This window comes from Phallusia mammillata, chromosome 5, assembly GCF_965637545.1.
Source record: "Phallusia mammillata chromosome 5, kaPhaMamm4.hap1.1, whole genome shotgun sequence".
Classification (NCBI taxonomy): Eukaryota; Metazoa; Chordata; class Ascidiacea; order Phlebobranchia; family Ascidiidae; genus Phallusia; species Phallusia mammillata.
The window spans coordinates 15,288,444-15,310,083 of record NC_137256.1 but is presented as its reverse complement, the minus strand read 5'-3'; the positions used below and the strand labels follow the sequence as shown (position 1 = coordinate 15,310,083).

Here is a 21,640-nt window from a genome sequence, read left to right as displayed (position 1 = left end):
GCAACTTGACAAATGCTACCAAGGGGTCACGGCGCCAGAAAGGTTGGGAACCGCTGATCTAAGTAGTCTCATAAAAAACTAGTGCGAAAACAGCTGGTTTGCCAAAAGAGTTTTATTTACGCCACTGCTTTCAGTACGTATATTTCAATACACATGTATGTTCACGGCCGCATAAACTCGTCTCCAGGTTGTGCACCCCTGCACTAAACCTTCAAGAAAATGTTATCACTAAACTATTGACATCACAATGGTCATTATTTGCACACAGTATGCACAAACAAAAAATCTCTTCCACCAACTGATTTAACTTTGTTAGACAGTCTATCAAGTACTTTAAAGCGAAAAATGCACCGAGCTTATCAACCAATAACTCCTGCCAATAACAAACTTTTAAAAAAACGGTGGGATCAAAACCGATTTGATATTCACCGTAGGAAAGTTATTCAAGGTAAGCGTTAACTTTTGGAGTATGTACAGTTACACTGGTCTTTAAACAAATATCATGTCTTTAAAATGCATACTTTAGTAATAAGTTTTGCCAATTGACAATTTCATTGGTGCCGGGCTTTGTAACACTATCTGGGGTATTTTTGGACAAACTACTATCTTCAGCAAAACTAGGCATTTTATTGCTGTTTTGCTGTCTGCCGATAAATTATAACTGTAGTTTTTCCACTTTGTTTTGGTTTGTAACTTGCGTGCTGTTTTGGCATGTGGTGTCAGCATTTCTTTTTTGACGCTGTACCCAGATAAATTTTACTAAGCAGCCGTTTAAGTTTAACAAGCTGTAGTTTTAATGCGTTCAGGTGCCACTTCGTTTTTTGAAAATCAAGTGTAACACGGTCGGTCGCGGCCAAATGGCTCTTTTTGGAGTAGGGTTACTTCCTTATAAGTGATGTCGCAGTTAGTTGAGTTTAATTTTACACCACCGTGCATTTTTTGTAAAATTCACGCCTATATGACCTTATAGATGTCTGTAATTACCATTTGACTGATGTGGCCGCTTTTTCCAACCTGTAAATACCGCATGACCATAGAACGTCAATGCTTGTGTTAAAAACATTGGTTATAGCCAGGGTTACCATCGACTTGAAACCAAAAATAAGGACAACCGAAAAATTAAATTTTTATGCGAAACGAAACAAACGTTTTTGAACAAATCTTAGCATTTATACGAGCCATGACATAATATTCGCGAAGTTTTGGCCAGAAACAATCTGTTCCAGCAACTCGTTGTTCGTAGAAAATACTAAGTGCATCTCACAACAGGCCGGGTCTAGGTTCACTTCTACTTGTAGCAGGGATTTGACTAATTGTTGAAAATAAGACAAAATAAGGACTACAGTCAAAAATAAGGACATTTCTTAGAAATAAGGACAATGAACTTTTCTAAGACATAGCCCTTCAAAATAAGGACGAATCTTAGAAATAAGGACGGTATGGCAACCCTGGTTATAGCGGTTAAGCGGTATTTACAGGTTGGCGAAAGCGGTCACGCCGTATTTACAGGTTGGCCACAGAATTTAGAAAGTGTGTACAGGCTAGCCACAGCGGTCAAGTGGTACGTAGACCCGAAAAGCGGTTTCTCACCAGCGTTGAAGTCGTCAAACTAAGTTTTATTTACAAAAACAAACCTTAACTCTCTAAAACTTATCAGAATTGTTGTATAACTAATTTATGATGTCAAAGTCTTTGGGATCATACTACAACAAAATTTAAAAAGGTTTTGTGCTAACCTAGTGTCACGTTCCGTTTTCACGGGTACGCAAAATATTGGGACTGACTATCGGAAGTTCCTTAACAGCTAACGCTCGTGTACTCTGATCGGCAGTAAACCTTTTCTTTTACATTTATTCATGTCCAACCACACGTAACCAAAACAACAAAACCAACAATCCAGCGCTACTTCAAGTTGTCTCTATTTCATTCTATATTACCTTATATTCGAATCATGAAAAGGGGGTTCTGATAATGCTGAGGCAACAATGAAGGGGGTAAAAGGCGCTAACTTGCCGTGACCATTTTCTACAGATAAAACAATGAACGCTGCAACGGGTAACGGCGAGCGATAAAACTGGCACATGAGAACAAAAACAAAAGAAGTGGTGGTGTGAAGCGGCCATTCGCATCAAAAGGCTTGACCTGTACAGTAAACCTCCAGTGATTGCGGTAAAACATCGCTTAAGAACTTGGTCGCAAACTATCCGGTCATGGGGCAGTCTAGAAAATTTGTAAAACAACCCCGTTTTTTAAAGGAGATATTTTTTAAACAAGAAAATCTCGCGCAATCTAAAACAAATGTTCCTGCAACTCATCAGTGCCAACCATAGATCAAATTTCTTGCTTGCTGAAGGTGTTGCTTTTCCCATCCAGTGTTTCTTTTCCCATCCAGTGTTTCTTTGCTTTTTTTCTGCTTCTTCTGCACCTGAACCACGTGTGGAAATCGGAAGTGACATGGCTTCGAATCTCGAAAAGATGATTCCGCAGATTGCACACCTGGCTGCATTGGCTGTTCCATCTGTCGGCGGGTTGTCATGGACGACAGGACACGGATTAATGCGCTTTTAACGGTGCTCTCACTGGTCGCTAAGTCGAGATGTCATCAGTTGGTTGCTTGAGAATCTGTTGTATAACAGAATCAGACTTTCTCTCATACAGCATTTGTTTTTCACTTGTCTCGTGATCCTGAAATAGTTTATTTTCTTGGTTATGACATATAACAACCCCCATCTAACGATTTAGCATAAGATACACGTGCGTTAGCTGTTAAGGAACTTCCGATAGTCAGTCCCAAAACTTTTGCGTACCCGTGAAAACGTAACGTGACAACAGCACTTTCGATGTTTTCTTTCAACAAGGAAACCTTAACAGTCCCTGTTTACATAATTTTAGTGGGCATATTAACCATGATGTGTTTTTACATGCGTTTAAATCGCAATTAAATTGGCGGTACTCTTAGGCAGTTTTCGGCAACCGCCGGACCACGGGGCCGTATAATTTTTCAGGTTAAACGCTTTAAAACATTTTGACTATGTATCCTGGGAGTGATAAACTAATCGAGGCCTTTTTCATTGCTAAATATTTGTTTTTTGACAGCCGGTTCGCGATAAAGTATAGTTTCAAAAATGGTCCCCAGTGCAAAAAAGGTTACCGACCCCTGCTCTAAGGTATATATTCCGTTACTCTGAGGTACAGGTTGGCACTCCACCAGTTCCAAAATATGATTGGAAACTTTCAAAAGGAAACTAAAGCTTTCTAAAAATGTACGATTTTGTATTTCTTACAACAAGTTACAAAGGGAGTTGCGACACATTGAATAGTTTGTTTGGATGTTTAGGCTTATTTGGGCTGTAATCAAATCCTGTTTTTGTTGTTTTTGTTTTCTTTTCTCTTGTTTGGCTTTTGTTTCATTTACCTTGATTAAGCTTGGTCAATTTAATCATTCCTTCATCGTCTCGGTTTTACCAGCACAGTTGTCGCCCTCCTCTATGTGGGGTTTTCCAATCTGTCTGCTAAGGATAATAATGCTAGGCAAGCCGTTTTATGTCTTTCAATTTAGCTTTCACTGAATTTTTTGAGAAAATTCCGGGGTAGGAGGGGTCGTTTGCGTGTTGCGAAGTCATTACGGTTGTAGGAATTGTTTTGGCGTCATCAAATTCTACAAGTTTCAAAAATCCTTCCCTCCAATATTTGCAATCTATTTCGCCCCTGATTTACAGCTGAAGTTTGTTGCCAGACTGCTCATAAACATAAAGAAAGTGCCAGACAAAGTCATTTAAGTTAACAAGAAGCCAAAAGTGGAAAGAACTGTTTTTTAAATGTGTTATTTCAGCAAAACCTGTCATCGACAATAGGCCGCCGGAAACCTATATGCACCTTCACTTAAAGCTAAAAAAATTACAAATGGAGGAAGAACGTTTGGCAACCGTGGAAAGAGACAATAGAATATTAATGGAAAAAATGAGTTACATTATGAGGACCAAGGTACGACTTGATTTGCAGTGTAGTTTTATTATCACACTGATAAGCGTATCACAGTGCAGTAGTTTATTTAAATTGGTTGGAGCTCTCATTTAAAAACTGTTATTGCTTGTTAAGGGTAGAGTAGACAACTGGAACAGTTATGAGCAAAAAAGTTTGAACAAAACTAAGCGGCAACGAGAATTGTTGAGAGTTACGCATGAAAATCAAGCAATTTTGAAGCGCATATCTTCTAAAGAACCTCACTACAACCACTTTGTTTGGGAAGACGGTTGGCGGGTAAATTTAAAAAATAATTAGTTAGGAAAAAAAATATAAGAATAAAATAATTGGAATATTTTTCTAGATTTCATATGTATCGCACTTGTAGATTTCGAACGTGTAACAAACAAATTTTATACCCCATTAAACACAATTAAAAAGAAACTACGTATGCGTGGTGTATTTGGGGGAAAAAACGATCAAAAATGTCCTAATTTGTTATTATTATTTTAGGTTAATCAAGGATACATGGCAAATATTTCCAAGTATCCTCAAGATTGGGGGTATACCAAAAACTCTTTGCGATATTCATCACAGCCACACTCATATCATCCTTCAAACAAACTTATTCGGAGGGTAGTACACGTTTGAATTTTCAAATGAAATTTTTATGACATTATGCTTCATTTCGTTAGGCGACTTTGCCCAAGCTGAAATCAGAAGACCATCAATAATAAAGTGATGTTATGTCGCCTTTGTGTGTGTCGTGAAATGTTAGTAACTTTTTGTGAATTGTTTGACTACAGTACTGTTGAGAATAAACTTGTCACGTTCCGTTTTCACGGGTACGCAAAAGTTTGGGACTGACTATCGGAAGTTCCTTAACAGCTAACGCTCTTGTACTCTGATCGGCAGCAAACCTCTTCTTTTACATTTATTCACGTTCAACCACACGTAATCAAAACAACAATCCCGCACTACTTCGCAGTTATCTCTATTCCAGTCTGTATCATTCCATGTTCTCTATATTTAAATCGTTAGATGGGGGCGCTTATATATCTGACGCAACAATGATAAGGGTAAAAGGCGCTAACATGCCGTGACCATTTTGAATGGATAAAACAATGGTGACTAGCACCCCGTAACAGCGCGACCTGATAAATTGGCACGTTAAACACATTAACAAAAGAAGTGGTAGTCTGAAACGGCCATTCGCAACAAAATACGTGTAGGGAGCCGCAAAAAAACGAAACCTTGAGAAAATCACTAAAGAAGATGACTTTGAAAGCTAAAATAGCAATGTTTGGTGGCTTTCTGGGGTCTGGTGCGAGCCGCAAAATAAGTAGTTGGGAGCCGCATGCGGCCCCGAAAACCGAGTTTGAAAACCACTGGGATAGAGTCTATCGGTCGGCAACCACCGGTGCCGGTCCACGAGAGGTTCGTTACTCAAAGTTCACATTCAATCAAAGTTGTAATAATCGTAATTAGTTTTCAGTGCTGAACATTTGTAGTTTTTAAAGGCCGGTCCGTGACAAAAATTTCGGTTTCAAACCGGTCCACAGCGAAAAAAGGTTGCCGTCCCCTGGGATAGACCACTAATTATTACACATACAGGCAAAACGTGCTGGTTTCCAAACATACGACACTTGAAGTTCAGCATTTCTTTTCTTTGGTAAAACAAGCGTCAGCATTACTAAAGAACTAAACATTTTTTCTCAAATTTAAATTTCATTTATTTCGGGTTTTGTGTCGCATGAGTAGGGTTACCAGATGTCCTGAAGTTTCCTCATGTTAAAAATTTAGCTCACTTCCATATGGTAACGCTAACATAGTAGATTATTCTATTAATAAGAAAGGGGTTTATGCAGGCTATAGGCAGCGGTGCGTTCCAAAGTATTGCTTTGCAATTGCAACTGTAAAAGTCTGCCAATCTAGGCCACTTGGCGTCCAACTGCGTGTATGACGTTACAATAGATTTTATAATAGCTTTGTTATATCACACTCATACAAGTGAAGATAATTCATAATATGATTAAGGGGCAACCACTGTTAGAAACAACTGTGTCCAGATAGTCACAACCGCATCAAGTGGGCGTTCATTCAGTACATTAAAATACATCAAAAAATATCTGCGTTCTACTATGGGTGAACCTCGATTTAATGGCCTTACCTCTTTATTTATTCACCGCGACATTAAATTAAATTACGACGACGTAATTGTGAAATTTTCGTAAAAAAAATTGACGTATAGACTTCGCGTAGATAGTGTATATTCCCTGTGACGTATTACGTAAGTGAATATTTTATATTTCTTTCCTTCTTTATTCGTTTCCGTTAAAAAAAACATACCAAGTGTTACATGTATACGATCGAATCGTGACTATAACGTTCGTTACCTACAGCAACAGTAAGGGCTTCACATGGCCTTAGGCTAATCAACATTTAGTTGATATTGCGTTTGCAAGTTTAGTAGGCACAACAGATGCTAACAGAGAGGTCTACACAGTCTACCGCCAGATGGCCGCCGCAAGGTGGCGCAACACATTTTATACCTTTGTGTTTGGTCCATTACATGGGTGACGCTGCAGCACATCGCCATTCCTCGCATGGAAATGCAAAGCAAAAAAACGGAGTATACGAACCGACATTGAAGACTGTAATTGAACAGGTGGAAGAACAAGTTGACTTTAAAAGCGCAAAAACTGTTTATAAAAAAATGCAATCCGAAAAAAGTAAGGGCAATCAAGATCATATGCCCGTGGATCGTCCTAGAGACCGTAAGCAATGAAAAACATTCAACAAACATCTGCTATGAAAAAAACGTATTCCAAACGATGATATCTTTGTGGCTATAGAGGTTTCCATTCAAACGGATACATTCGTACGAATGTTTAATCTTTATGCCGATTTGGTTGTGATTCTTGCAACTGATGACATCATACATTTAACAAAAGAAGTTTTACGTTTGAGCTCAAACAACCGCGACCTGAGACAATCTATAGCGTACGACACCACTTTTTGCCTTGGAGATTTTTACGTTTCTGTCCTTTCTGGGCGAAACGTAACCGATATACTCCCTCACATTGGAATGAACAAGATACGAAACATTCCAATTGTAACCGATCGAGAGAGGGGAATTACAAATGCGATTCAAAAGTTCTTTCCTAAACTTACAAATGTTTTTTGCACAAACCATATACTTCAAGACCTCGACAGATGGATTAAGAAAAATGGTAAGCATCCGCCCAACTGTTCAATAGGATCAAGACCAAGGTAACCGTTTTCAACTTTTGCATGTGTTTTTTTTTTGTGTGTGCATGTTCTGATTTTTGCTGCAAGCTAGGCAGTTTGTAGACTAGAACCTTTTGTCAGTCAGCTAGCGGAGCTTTTGTTTATTTTTGTTGTGTGCACAGGCGCCCCTTGTGCTTAACCTCTTTTCGCTCTTTCTATCGGTATCCAGTAAACGTTAGTTCTCTCCCTTTTTAAGTGGTTTTTATTTAATTTAACGTAACTCGCCTCTTAAAGGCTCCTATCCGGATAACGTCGCCAAGTGTCTTTTTTGTAACGTAACCGCCCTCAAGGCTTTTTTGTGACCCCCCAACTTTGTCCCTAAGGCTCTAAACGCCCTCTAGTGGTTTATTTTGTATTACGTAACTCTCTGCCCTTAAGGCTCTATGGTGTTTGTAACTTTTTAGTCTCTTTCTGCTCTCTGGTGCCACCCCCCTGACCCCGCCCTTCTTACAAGGAGCGGTGCCAGCGGATTTTCGTCACAAAGCCTTTTTTCCTTTTTGTTGTGTTGTCTTTTTTTGAGGTCAAGCCCCACTGATCGCTTGCCGGCCATCGCTGGGACTTTCCCTTCCCCCATGCAATCAGGAGTTGTTTGATTGTCTTTGTTCTTTTTTCGTTTGCCATATTTTAAGTTTTAGGTGATTCCCCTTTCTCGAAGGGAATTCCCCTATTTTGATACTTGGCTTTCCGACGCCAGCCCAATAAACCGGTACTTCCCCTAATCTGAAACCGCTCTCATAGAAATCACCTACTTTTTAAATTTTCAAACTCCGTTCTCGCTACCGTTAACAGGCCGCACCCTTGTCGACTAGCCTCAAAAAAAACAATCCCCGAGTCAAACCCCCGAGGTTTTTCTGTAATTTATCAAAATATTAATACTTTTCCCGAAACAAAAAAATGCCGGCCGAATACTGCGACAAATACCGTTCTCTCTACATACAAGTTCTCTGTCAGGAATGGGCTGATTTTGACAGTTTTATGCTAGTCTTTAAACCCGGAAACCCTTTAGAAAAATATAAGGAAGCACTTGTTGCCTGCAGATCGATAAACAGAAAAAGCTCAATTTTTAAAATAACTTTTGCGGAAAAACATACGAACGATATCTCAAGACTACACAAAGAACTCAAAAACTCAGTCAGATGGACAGACAAAGAGGAGTCAATCATATTAAAAGGCTTTCTTTCCCAAACCGCAAACCAAAACTACACTTTTTCCCGTGCCAATTGAATTCAAACGAAAATATTTCGAAACAGCTGCCAGAAATATAGATTGGGGTTATTATAAAAAGCACACCTTATTGACCTATAGACAATATCCCAACATCTTCAACAGTTATGTGCACCTTTGCTTGGAAGAAGTAATACTCGAAAATATTCCAATACAAGTAAAAATGTTTGGCCATGATATCCAGATTGCAAAGCCAGGGGAGTCCTTCGGATGATCATGCAGGATTTGCCAACAGCGAGGGCATTGGACTTCCCAGTGTCCTCGCCGATTCACCTGCAGACTATATGCTTTGAATCTGGACACACCCAAAAATACTGCCCTCCTAATTCATCGATAGAATCATCATCCAATTCATCAGATTCATCTTCCTCGGACTCAGAATCGGAAAATCAGTATAAAAAGAGCTTCCCCAAATTACCCAAAAATCAGAAAAAAACATACCAGAAGCACAGGAAACACCACAAGAGAAAGGCCCAAGCAAAGACAAAGAACCAAAATCAGCTCAAGAAACCAATCAAACCCCTCAGAACGAATCTACTCCTGCGATACTAATTGACGACGACGAAAATTCGTCCACCCAGATGCAAATTGAACCTAAACAAATTAACTTTCCGTCAACTTCTTCCGTTTCCAATTACGGCACCCCAATCTCACCGGACAAGAAAACGCAGAAATCTCCGAACAGACAAGAAACTGCGGCCACAGCAGAAACCCAAGACCAACCAATTACAGACCAATCGGAATCCAATACACTTCCCACTCCCTCTATCTTCTTAACCTCCTCTTCAGAAGCAGTATCAGAACCTGAATCGTAAAATCAATCAGAAAAACCAGGCACAAGCAAGAAAAAAGACACCACCACACTATTTGAAATTGGAAAAAATAAAGTAATCTCCTCTTCTGAACCCCATACACTAACCAAAGAAGAAAGATTAGCTAACAAAAGAAGAAACTCAAGTTCAGACAAGAAGAAAAAGAAGAAGAAACCAAAGACAAAGTACACACAAGGAACACCCCACCCCAGTAAATCATGTTCAACATCACCGCATTAAATGTTAACGGACTTGAAGCTAATTTAAGTAACTTATCTAACTTTTTTTGCGACACCGATGACTCGGACATTACTTTAATTCAGGAAGTATTAGACCAAAACTTATTTACCAATTGGGCCCAAAAACAAAATTTAGACTATTACTTTAACTCCATTTGGAAACATGGATCCCAACACGCACCCAAAAACAAATTTGATGGCAAACTTATTCTCGTAAAAAAATATTTTTCTCAAAATTTGGATATTAAGCATGAAATTATGGTGAATCAACGCATACACAAAATTAGTTTTACTATAAACTCCCAATCTTATGAAATAGTTACATCTCCCATCCGGTATGCATAACATTAAAAATAGGACAGACATGTTTACAAAAATATTCGCATCTACAAACCAAAACCCCTGTAAAATAATAGCCGGCGACTTTAACTTTATTGAAAGCAAATTAGATACAATTAACCCACATTTTAGAATCGAAAGCGACGCAAACAATGGACTCAACTCTGTAGACAACACCGCTTTATCGATTGCTTTAGATTTAAATACTCTAACAAAAAAATCTTTACGCGAATTACGGTACGTTTTTCGACGCGAAGTGATAGGTTTTACTGTAACATTCAAACTTTACATAAATTAAACTCAGTTAGTCACAGCAATTACCCGTACTCTGATCATAACTTTGCTCCTAATATCTCTTTAATTATTAGTAAGGAAAAGCGATGGGGAAAACCCCTGTGGAAACTAAATTTGTCCCTGTTAGATAATAAAGAATATACCGAACTAATAAATAATCTGATTCTCGATTTTGAAAAAGAACCAGGACCGCTTCCCAAACCCTTTTGACTGGTGGGAAACCCTCAAAAAGAAAATAAGAAAACAATCGATCACTTTCGCAATTAATTTAAAACGTAACGAAAAACTAGAAAACCAAAAAATTCAACAACAATTCGAAGACCTAATGGCTAAATTCACCCCCACCAGCAATTTGGATACAAATCTAAAACCACTAAAACTCCAAATTCACGCAATAAACATAATTGTATATACCCGGACTTTTCGAAACTTAGCGCAAAACTTTTAGGACTATTTTGTACAAACAACCATTTCGACCCATATCTAAATTGGAAACCTATTCTCCATCAAACTAAACATATCACATCCATATTCTCGGCACGTAAGCTATCTATTTTCGGGAAAATATCCATGATCAATGCTTTAATATGTCCCAAAATCCTCTTCGCAGCTAGAGCAGTAAACCCCCAACCAAATCATATCAAACAAATTAAAATCGCAATATTTAAATTCTTTTAGCACCCGAAAACTATCGAGCAAACCAAAAGAAACAAACTAATAACATCATATGAAAAAGGCGGAATTAAATGCCCGGACTTGGAAACCAAACTTAGCGCGCTTAAATTAGAAAAATTACGCGACCTTTTATCTACCGAAAATCCGAACGAACTATGGCAAATTTGGGGAATGTACAACCTTGGCACAAAATTCAAACAAATCAAACCCACTCTATTTAACAACTCATCAAGATCAAACGCTTGGAAGGCAAATAGAGAATGGCAACATATTTACGACCTTTATCTAAATTTATTAGACCACAACAACGATTTCGATAGGAAAAGGTCAAAATTAATTAAGACACTATTACTACGAATTGATTAAATCGATAGATATAGACAGCACGCCGACAGCACACCTTACCGATTTCAATTGGAAAAGCGCCTTGTTCCACTCCAAAGGGTCATATTCTGTTCAGTTAAAAAACTAAATCATCTATAATTCGCAAAGCGAAACCATCCTGATATTGTCGGAATATCTTCTTCCAAGAAACCTGGCTCTGGAACTGTTAATTGGGACGGTGGCTGGAAGCTCTTCTATTCAGGTTCTGATCCAAGTATGTCTGCAAGGGCGGGTGCGGGTATACTTACAATTCCTCGGTTGGCAGACTGCTTGTCGGATTGGGTTCCCTTGGGGTCACGAGTCTGCATTTTGAAGCTCAAAGTTCAAGAGCGGTCATTGTGCCTCTTACAGGTATATGCTCCTAATGCTACTAGTGAATATCAGCCCTTTGTGGATGAAGTGAACGATGCTCTTCTAAGAGTGACACCATCTGAATCCATTATCCTCATGGGCGATTTCAATGCGCACATTGGAACGGACAATGAAACATGGAAGGGTGTGATTGGAAAACATGGAGATGCCTCGTTTAACGAGAACGGTCGGTATTTGTTGCAGCTTTGCTGCAGCAACGGACTTAGCATTATGAACACCTTTTTCCAACACAGATGATGTTCACAAGTATACTTGGTATAGACCTAGTTTGGGGCAAAGATCTTTGATAGATTTTTACATTGTGTCGACTGACTTGTTCTCTGATGTGTTGGACGTTCGAGTCAAACGTGGTGCTGAATTGTCAACTGATCACCACCTAGTGGTATGTTCCTTACGAATTTCGAATCCCTGGCCTAATAAAAAATTCCGTAAGTCAACCGTGGCATATAGGATCAAATGGGAGACTTTGGAAGACAAGGAAGTAAGGAAGAAGTTTGCATCGAGCATGTCATCAAAGTTCAGACAACTTCCAGATGTATCTGAGGACATTGAGATGGAATGGGAATCATTCAAAACAGCTATAATTTCATCTGCTGCGGAAAGTTGCGGGCGAAAACGACTCAGAGTAACGGAGAACAAAAAGAAAACACCTTGGTGGAATGAGGATGTCAAACAAGTGATTCGTGCAAAGAAGGAGGCTTTTAGTGCTTTGTTGCAAAACAGGTCTTCATCTGAATTGCAATCGCGTTACTCGGAAGCGCAGAGCTGCCACTTTAGCAGTTAAAAAGTCCAAAGAGAAATCTTGGGAGGAGTTTGGTCGGCAGTTAGATTCCAACTACACATCGGCAAACAAAGTATTTTGGCAGACCATCCGCCGTTTGCGTGGTAAGAGATCAAATGCCACAAGCTACATCAAAAACACAAATGGAAACATCCTTCGTGAAGAGAGGGATATACTTGCACGACGGAGAGAATACTTTAAAGATCGTTTGAACCCAGTAAAGGCAACGCCTATTGATACACAGCAAATGGTCCAATCAGGAGACGAGGAAGTCTTCACAGCAGTCGAAGTTGCAATAGCAGTACGGGGGCTAAAATCCGGAAAGGCAGCTGGTGAAGATGAAATCCGACCAGAAATGTTGAAACCTGAAATGTTGAAAACAAGTGTGTCAAGTGGCATGGAAACTTGGCAAGACACCCAAAGACTGGCAAACGGGCGTAGTTATTCCATTTTTCAAACAATGCGCTGTTGCTGGCAATTAAGTCATTTTACTATCAGCCTGAGGTTTGTGTTCGCGTGAACGGCAAACAATCTAAACCATTCCGTGTGGGGGTTGGTCTTCGGCAAGGATGTGTATTGTCACCACTTCTTTTCGTTATCTACATGAACTGGATTGACAAGTGCAGCCAAACTGGTGATTGTGTCACGATTGGAAGCTTTAAAATTAGTCGTTTGCTTTTCAGATGATCTGGCTTTGCTTGCTTCTACTGAATCTGGCCTCCAACACTCATTAATGAGAGCATTGCAGCATTCGGTTGTTATTGTCCCCAGATGTCACGTACCTGTTTTCACGGGTACGCAAAAATTGGGACTGACTATCGGAAGTTCCTTAACAGCTAACGCTCGTGTACTCTGATCGGCAGCAAAACCTTTCCCTTTACATTTATTCACGTCCAAGCAACCACCCGTAATCAACACAACAAAACAACAGTCCAGCACTACTTCGCAGTTATCTCTATATTTTATCTTATCATTCTGTGCATTTTATCTTATGTTCTCTAATCGTTAGATGGGCGCTCTTATATATCTTGCATTACAATGATCGGGAAAAAGGCGTTAACTCGCTATGACGATTTCCTTTAGATAAAACAATGAACACTGCAACGGGCAACGGCGACACGATAAAGCTAGCACACTAGGACAATGACAACACAATAGCGCCCGCAACGATAAACTCTAGACCAGTGGTTCCCAACCGGGGTGCCGCGGCACCCTGGGGTGCCAATTGCAATGCTCAGGGGTGCCGCGAGATATTGATATTGCAATACTGCAACCCATCCTTTATTTTAACTTTAACCCCATGTGCGGAAATTATTTATTTCTAACCGAGTTTCAGTGTGAATTAAGTTTCGCGTCTGGCAGTTATTCCCGGCTCCATTCTGGAGAATCGCTTCGTGGGGGAAGTCGCAGGCGGTAAGCAGATACTCTGCGGTAAGCCTTTGGATTCTCGCCCAGGAAAAAAACGAGTGAAAGAGATTTCGACTCGTTGCGTTTCTTTCCATAAAAAAGTTTGAATAGCATAACGATGGAAATTTTAAGCTTATGCACAAGCATATGTCCCTCGACGCGTTCTGGATAAAAAATAAAATGAATATCCTTGCGTTGGAAAGCTACTGTGCTTTTGCTGTTTTTCACGTCATACCTATGTGAGAGTGGATTTTCTTTATTAACGAACATATAAACTAAAAAGCGAGAACGACTACTTATAGTCGAGGAAGAAATGCGAGTGACTTTATCGAATGTGCCTTCACATATTAATGGATTTTGTGCAAGAAGCCAAGCCCAAATTTCAAACTGACTTTTAAATAAATACATTTATTTACGCGCGCTATACTGTACAACTCATTCTGTGTTGTTTTATACAGTTATTTGAAATACAGAAACCTCATAAAATTAATCCAGTTTTGCCAGGGTGCCGCAAACTATTTATCTCTTTGATAGGGTGCCGCAAGGTCAAAAAGGTTGGGAACCACTGCTCTAGACGTACATAAATTACCCGTGATGCGTGGTAATTGGGTCGTGGGATATTGTCATGGGTGGTCTACAATATTTGTGACACAACCCCGTTTTTAAAAGGATATTTTCTTCAAACAAGAAAATCTCGCGCAATCTAGCACAAATGTTCCCACAACTCATCAGTGCCACCCGAAAGTCAAATGCCCTTGCATCCTGAAGGTATTGCTTCCTCTATCCAATGTTTTCTTTCTTTGCTTTTTTCTTGCTTACTTCCACACTTGAACAACTTGCGGAAATCTCTCCGGAAGTGACATGGCTTCGAATTTCGGAAGGATGATTCCGCAAATTCGTCACCTGACTGCATGGGCTGTTTTATCTGACGGCGGGTTGTCACGGACGACAGTACACAGGTGAATGCGCTCTGATTGGTGCTCCCACTGGTTGGCACGAAAACGAGATTGTCATCAGTTGGTTGCTCGAGGATCTGTTGTAATGGAGGAACATGACGTTTTGCAACCACCATTTGTACTTCAGCAATAGCGCGACATTGAAGCAATTCTTGGCCCCGCTCATCGACGACAGTTGGTGTTATGGCGCTCTGCTTCGTCGTCTTACTTCCCTCCACTGTATGTAATTGCATTTTGATCAGCTCCTGCGATGACTCTGCTTCGTTCTCATCAGCGCTCGTCTGAATCGTGGCGGTTTGCTCCGTCGATTGCTGTGCCACAGAGACCGACTCTTCCTTGTCAAACATCTGCACTTCCTCTTCAATGCATCGCTGCGAAGAATCTTTGTCTTGCTCGTCCCTCGGTTCGACGTTTTGCTTCACTGATTCGCTGATTTCCGGCTTCTCGTAAGACGTTGTCACAAGCCGTTTATTCATTGGTTCTGGAATGCGCTCTTGCTCATCTTCCACCAGGTGGACACGATCCAGATCGACTTTCTCCTTGTTTGTTTTTTCTCTACGGCGGTTCATAGCTTCCAGCTCAAGCTCAAGCTTCTTCACAGCCAGCTCGTGCTCCATGGCGCGGTTTCGTTGCCGTTCTTCTCTTTCGGCCTCAAGGTTCACGATCTCACGTTTTTTCTGTTCAGCCTCCTCTTCACGTCTTTTCTGCTCAGCTTCACGATTAGCCCTTCGCTCTTCACGTTTATACGCCTCCTGCTCCCTCACGTTTTCGAGTAACTCCTCGTCAACATACGCTAGTTGCTTTCCAACCTCCATCTGCTGGCTTGCAGACGCCATTGCCGATCTAACAGGGGTTAGTGTTCAACTTGGCGTTTTAAAGTCAGATCCCGGACGAGCCCCCAGATGTCACGTAGCCTACCTGTTTTCATGTACCTGTGATGCGTGGCAATGGGGTTGTTCATCCACTAGGTGCCGCCACGTTCCTCCCATAGAGGCTTCGCGCGTCGTGCTTAAAGGCCCGTTTACACTATGCGTAGCGCGCTCGCTCAAACCTGCGTAAGTTTGTTTGTTTCATTTTTCTGTCTGGTTTCGCGCTTGACTGATTTCGGGCGCTCAAGTCTCGTAGAAATGAGCGAGCGATCGCCTGCCGTTTTTCTGCGTATCAAGCTGCTTGACCTGCGCAAAAGGTTTGTGTTATCGCTGTCTGCGGGTTTGTGATTTGAAAAAGTTGGTTCTTTTGCCAAAAATAAATGATGGTACGCTATTTGCCTCAAATTTAATTATTTATTACATTGTTATGATTGTATGTTGTGTTTTTTGTGTTTAAATATTGTAATTAAGTGCATTTAAAATGTACATTCTACCCAGCACATGGGACTACATGCTATAGAAACATGAAAGTGAGATAAATATGTCACCAATCTATACAACAACATCCAGAACAATCCTGTATGATTACCAAGATGCAAAATCATGTTTACTAACAAAATATGATTTAATTTAGATTGATACCAAGCTTTTTCGATCTAAAATAGGTAACAATAAATTTATGTGGTAATTGATGGTCATCGACATTTGCTGTGAGCTAAAAAATACGTCTAGTATATTATTTAGTAAGCTTAGGTACGCACCGATAATCGCAGTGTAAACGGAAGGGGTCGCAAGGTAAGGTTAGGTTAGGCGCCGCTAAGCATAGTGTAAACGGGCCTTAACAACGGAAACAGTCACATTTTCTTGGCGTTTTTTTAGGTTTAATACCACTTGTTTCCCACAACTTAAGTTATTATTGTGAAACATATTTCAACTATTTTAAGAACGTGCAAAAATAAACGGAAAAAATACTAAAGAAAAAGAGAAATTACTTAATAAGTTTGCGCATTTTATCCCAGTTACACCTGTCCAGAAGGTCATTTGAAAAAATGTCTGGGTCATGTTTGTGAGAAAAATGGTTGTTAGTTTTGCTTTTAAAATATATTTATATTGTAAATACAGATGTTTGTTGATAATCTACATGATTTGTACCATGTTCTTTTGTGTTAATTCATTTTTTTAGTGACTAGCGAACAATCACTTGCTAGATCTGATTCTTGAGTGCATTATTGTAGGAGTTGAGTTAAGCTATCTTATGTTAATACAGTGAGTATCGTTCCAAACAACATGTAAATATACATCTATGACCAAAGTCAACAAATGGTGACAATATATGGTATGCCTTTCGAATTAAATGCTCGAGGTGTTGATTGGTTTACTTACAGATACATTTGTGCAGATCATAATTCCACACCTTTCAGTTGTTGTAGAGATATATAGGTTGTATTAAACAAGGAAAATTGTTAATTTGAAAGAGGAATAGGCAAAACCAATGAGAAAGAGGAGTTGGTTGCACATGTCCTGTTTGGCTTCAACTTATGTGGCTATAGTGGGACTTTCTGAGCCACCCATGTGAGGAAGTGTGAAAATTGGAATGCAGCATTTCAAAGAATTTGCTACAATAATTTTCTTGTTATTCTACTGCCAAAAGGTCTACTTGTAACAACTATAAAAGCATCATGCTTTTTATTGCCTACATATTTGGTGACTTTACATCAATATCCAAAAAAGTATTTCAATTTTGTTTTGCTTAGTGCATTGCCAATAATTGTAAAATTCTATGCAACTTGAGATACATTGCAAGCATTTAAATTTTCCATTTGCAACAATAAAGTGTTTGTTTATTCCAAGTTAATATATATCATGCAATCCGTTGACATATTGTGGGTGTGTTTGTGGCGCCCAATTTAATGGTTGCCAAAAGCCCTCGAACACTGCACTAACGGCTAGTCACGAAAAACCCTAGTTTAGACGCGTTCGAGCACTGCTGTCTTTATTTAAAACACTATATAAAATTCTACAATATTGGCAAAGTCACTGCGCTGCACATAAATCAACACAAGTTAACAGTACGACAGTCGGGGAAGAACTCCTCTAACAAACACGTGGCCCGCAAAAGGACTGGAAAACACTCGAAAAAGGGATAGCGAAGAAACTAGTAAAAGAAACAAAGAAACCAACAAGTCACGTGGTCGAAACGCCCCGGTCAATTATCATCGCCCTAGCGGCTTACTTTAGAATGTAACACCGGAGATTGTAGCCGGAATGCTGCGAAAGGCAACGACAGGGGAGGAGTTAAATCAGGTGCAGTGAACACAATGTGTGCCGTGGGTTAAATTCCCGTATAATGATAAACAATGCACTGGAAAGCAAAACGAACAGTTAAATGGTAAACGTGAACGTACAAAAAGATGTGAAGCGGAATTAAAGTGAAAAACATGAAAAACACATCGTGAAATTAAGGTAACTACGTTTTAGGAAAATAAGCCTATACACAGAAAACAACTCTTGATAAACAAACTTAGTGAACTAAAGACAATACAAGACACAGGTGGTGGCTAACGTGAAACAAGGTGATAACACAACGACGCAAAATTACGGTAACATGTTTACAAATACAATGAATCAAAAGATCTTGTGAAATCATTTTTCTACCATTTTATAATTTTTTGGTTCACATAGGATAGCAGCCTCTGATCATTTACTACTTTGGAAGATGGCTATTTATTCAGTTAATTTAACTGTCAATAATATAAATCTGATCTAGTCAGGAAAAAAAATCTGAATTCTTTCTTTAGGTGTGCCAAATAAGATACACATATCTTGGTAATATTTATTTTGTCAAACTGTGTGACGGTGAAGATCAGTTGATAGATCTTTGAACTTAAACATTATATTCATAGTTAAATTTTCAAGTCACAGAAATCAATACATTAAAAACAGGTAAAATACTTTAAACTCACACTCAGTGTCATTCAGCATTGTTGTCATTTTTGAAAAAATACTGTCGAAAGTTACATCTTTAATTTGCTAGCTGTTTGTATAAGCAACAATGCATTTGGATGCAAGCAATGGAATCATTTGCAACTGATGTTACTTCGTTGTACTATTTACTGCCATTACGACATCTCTATTTGGTTGGTATAACACCCAGCAAGTACATTTCAAATTTCCTTGTTCTGACTTTCCTCCGAAAATGCTTTCTTAAGTGGAAATATAGAAGGATATATAGTTTCTTTGTCAAATCTTGCTTGCTTGATGTTGTGAAGGTTTCAGTCACTTCAAGTCTTCATATTAGATGATTAAAGAACTTAAGTTTGGCCTCTAAAATGTATCTAATACAGTTTCTCTGTTAATTGCAATTTTATGTCACTTTTTTGTAAAAGCAACTTCTTGTCAAGAAAAAGTTGTACTGTGTTCCTACACTTACAACCTGTGCATAAGATACAACTATAATGACATTCCAATAATACTGTTATAGTACAAGTTTCCATAAAGGAATAGTTTAAAATTACGCACATGCAACAGAAATAATTACATGATGCTTCATCTACGCTGCAGTGGTTTGCGGGAAGAATTCACTGAATTTTAGCTGAAATTGAACCTGCAGTTTATACAAACTTATCTTAGATAACAATAGTCCATTTATTCGTAACATACATTTGCACCACAAAAATGCACCCCAAACACGTGCGAAGCTTGCCGATCAATGTTTTTTGCTATTGTCTCCAGCATAAACCAACGCATTGTATGACCGGAAGGTGCTGTCACCTAGCGGAATTTTTGATTCGGCTGAACAACCCCATTGGGTCGTGGGATATTGTCATGGGGTGGTCTAGAATATTTGTGACAGTTATGAAGCGAGAATTGTCGAAGAAGGCGAAGATGGCGGTATTTAAAACCATCTTCATTCCCATACTCACTTATGGTCATGAGTCGTGGATAATGACCAAGAAGGTGCGATCACAAGTACAAGCATCTGAAATGAGGTTTTGAGTAGGGTTGAACGGGTTACTTTACTTGACAAAGTACGTAGCTTCGAAATCCGCAAATCTCTGAACTTGGATCCTCTACTTCTCCGAATCGAAAGATCTCAGCTGAGATGTTTTGGCCATGTTAGCAGAATGCCTCAGGAAAGGCTTCCCAAACAATCTCTGTTGGCAAAATCAAAAGGGAAGCGGCCCACTGGACGACCTCGAACTCGATGGCTCGATCAAGTTGAAAGTCTAACCTGGAATCACTTGGGACTTCATCTAAATGAACTTAAGGAAGTGGTGAAATATCGTGAAGTGTGGAGGCTCAATCTTGAGCTGCTGCCCCCGCGACCTTCAATTAAGGATTAAGCGGGACAGAAAAATGGTGATGAATGATGATGATGGTTAAAAAACTAAATCCACTGCATTTAACAAGAAAAATAACATACCTATATAAGTTAATTGATTTGCACAGAAAACTATTTAAAATAAAAATGCAGGGAAAGGTATGTAATATTTATGTAATCGGGACAAAAATTGTTTGTGTGAAAGGGACAGAAAGACTTTTTTAGTGCAAAAGGGAAAAATTTTGGCACCTGCACAATTTTGGTATCTGCACATTTTGACCTGCACAATTTAGCACCTGCACATTTTGACCTGCACATTTTGGCGCACATTGTGCAAATTTTTGCTGTAGGCCCTGTTGCAGAAACGGACATAATAAAATTAACACATAAAACGACGGAGTGCGAATTTGACGCGTGCGCGTGTGTTGGCCCGAAGGTAAAGTTTCTGGCTGGTGACCTGGTGGATCCGCCAGGGCAGGAACGGATTCGGGTGGAACCGGATTGGGCGGTGCTGAAGTATGCGATTCCTTCTCGGATGGCTCTGGTTGTGTCGGCCTTGGTTGGAGCGCGGAGTTAGGGGTGGGGGACCACGGCGTGGGGCTTGGGCCACTTGTACCGGCTGCGTAAGGTCGACATGCGCTGGATTCAGACAGTCAATGGAAACGAGCTGGTTGCTTTCGCCGATGCCAAGCGTAAAACGCTGCCTCGATCAATGACGCGAAAAGGGCCATCGTAAGGTGGTGTAAGCGGGGGTCTGTGGCTTTTTTTCCGTGCGAAAACGTACGGAGGGGCAGGAACCTGGACGAATGGTCTGGCTCGCCTGACCCACATACAGACATAAAAAACCTGATCGGGATTCGTCCCTGGGAGTGTCCTGGGCTCGAAGCCCGTGAAAAAAAAAAAAAAACTTAAACGTACGGAGTGGAGGCCAATGCTGCGGGGACCGTTGTGCGGACAGGTACGTGACGTGATATTCGAGTCGGTACAAGTTGACGCACCGTAGCCTTCAACGATGGGAGAATCGTTTGGGGGTGAAGGCTTGTGCTGTTCTGGGCGGAAATAATGGCCTGGAACGGTGATGGCAGAGCCGTAAACAAGATCGGCTGATGCAGCCTGCGGGTCTTCCTTTGGAGCTGGGCGGATTCCAAGCATAACCCATGGCAGTTCGTCGTCCCAATTGGGGCCTGCTAGGCGTGCCATGAGTGCACTTTTCATGTGGCGATGAAACCGTTCTGCCAGGCCATTAGCTTGAGGGTGGAACGAGGTTGTGCGATGCAGTTGAATTCCAAGAAGCTGGGTGAAAACCGTCCATAGATCAGAGGTAAACTGGGGGCCGCGATCTGACGATATGTCAGAAGGAACCCCGAATCGGGATACCCAATGGAAATTGGACGTGGCGTTGGACTTTTGCCTTCTGACAATGGACACACTGTTTTGCCCAAAGGCCAACTTGGCGTTTTAAGCCGTGCCAAACAAACATTGAAGCGACAAATTTGCGTGTTGACCATATGGATGGGTGCGAAAGACCGTGTACAATGTCAAAACTTTGCGTTGCCATGATGTTGGGACAATTGGACGAGGCGACCCAGAGGAAACGTCACAAAGGATTGTAGTTCCAGATGGATCAATCTGTATGTCCTCTAGCTTAAGGTTAGTGACAGCGGTATGATATGCTTGAACCTCCGGGGCGACCCGCGCAGCTGCCAGTGCCGA

At 40.3% G+C, this 21,640-nt stretch overlaps 3 protein-coding genes and 1 pseudogene across 3 annotated transcripts; 3 read left to right on the top strand and 1 right to left on the bottom strand.

Annotated features, from left to right (window-relative positions):
- Nucleotides 1-345: 345 nt before the first annotated feature.
- LOC145228220 (uncharacterized protein CFAP97D2-like) lies at nt 346-5,005 on the top strand. The gene is made up of 4 exons (XM_080093226.1): nt 346-448; nt 3,833-3,984; nt 4,099-4,260; nt 4,477-5,005. Exons 1-4 carry the CDS (start codon nt 346-348, stop codon nt 4,612-4,614), a joined length of 555 nt encoding a protein of 184 aa, XP_079949352.1. The 3' UTR covers nt 4,615-5,005.
- A 3,135-nt stretch (nt 5,006-8,140) lies between these two features.
- LOC145228221 (uncharacterized) lies at nt 8,141-9,662 on the top strand (annotated as a pseudogene).
- A 1,775-nt stretch (nt 9,663-11,437) lies between these two features.
- Nucleotides 11,438-13,230, top strand: LOC145229591 (uncharacterized). The gene is made up of 4 exons (XM_080094937.1): nt 11,438-11,759; nt 11,827-12,269; nt 12,460-12,757; nt 13,058-13,230. The coding sequence occupies exons 1-4, from the start codon at nt 11,438-11,440 to the stop codon at nt 13,228-13,230; spliced, it is 1,236 nt and encodes a 411-aa protein (XP_079951063.1).
- Nucleotides 13,231-14,167: 937 nt separating this feature from the next.
- LOC145228219 (uncharacterized) lies at nt 14,168-15,661 on the bottom strand. Its single transcript, XM_080093225.1, has one exon. It carries the CDS (start codon nt 15,571-15,573, stop codon nt 14,527-14,529), a length of 1,047 nt encoding a protein of 348 aa, XP_079949351.1. The 5' UTR covers nt 15,574-15,661; the 3' UTR covers nt 14,168-14,526.
- Nucleotides 15,662-21,640: the final 5,979 nt, after the last annotated feature.

Excerpts from the sequence above, each read along its gene's own strand:
- LOC145228220 (XM_080093226.1), top strand. The coding sequence starts at position 346 with ATGCACCGAGCTTATCAACCAATAACTCCTGCCAATAACAAACTTTTA. Across the intron at positions 449-3,832 it reads CCGTAGGAAAGTTATTCAAG|CAAAACCTGTCATCGACAAT; the intron begins GTAAGCGTTAAC and ends GTGTTATTTCAG. Across the intron at positions 3,985-4,098 it reads GTTACATTATGAGGACCAAG|GGTAGAGTAGACAACTGGAA; the intron begins GTACGACTTGAT and ends TTGCTTGTTAAG.
- LOC145228219 (XM_080093225.1), bottom strand. The coding sequence starts at position 15,573 with ATGGCGTCTGCAAGCCAGCAGATGGAGGTTGGAAAGCAACTAGCGTAT.
- LOC145229591 (XM_080094937.1), top strand. The coding sequence starts at position 11,438 with ATGTCTGCAAGGGCGGGTGCGGGTATACTTACAATTCCTCGGTTGGCA. Across the intron at positions 11,760-11,826 it reads TGCCTCGTTTAACGAGAACG|ATGATGTTCACAAGTATACT; the intron begins GTCGGTATTTGT and ends TTTCCAACACAG. Across the intron at positions 12,758-13,057 it reads ACCTGAAATGTTGAAAACAA|ATGATCTGGCTTTGCTTGCT; the intron begins GTGTGTCAAGTG and ends TTTGCTTTTCAG.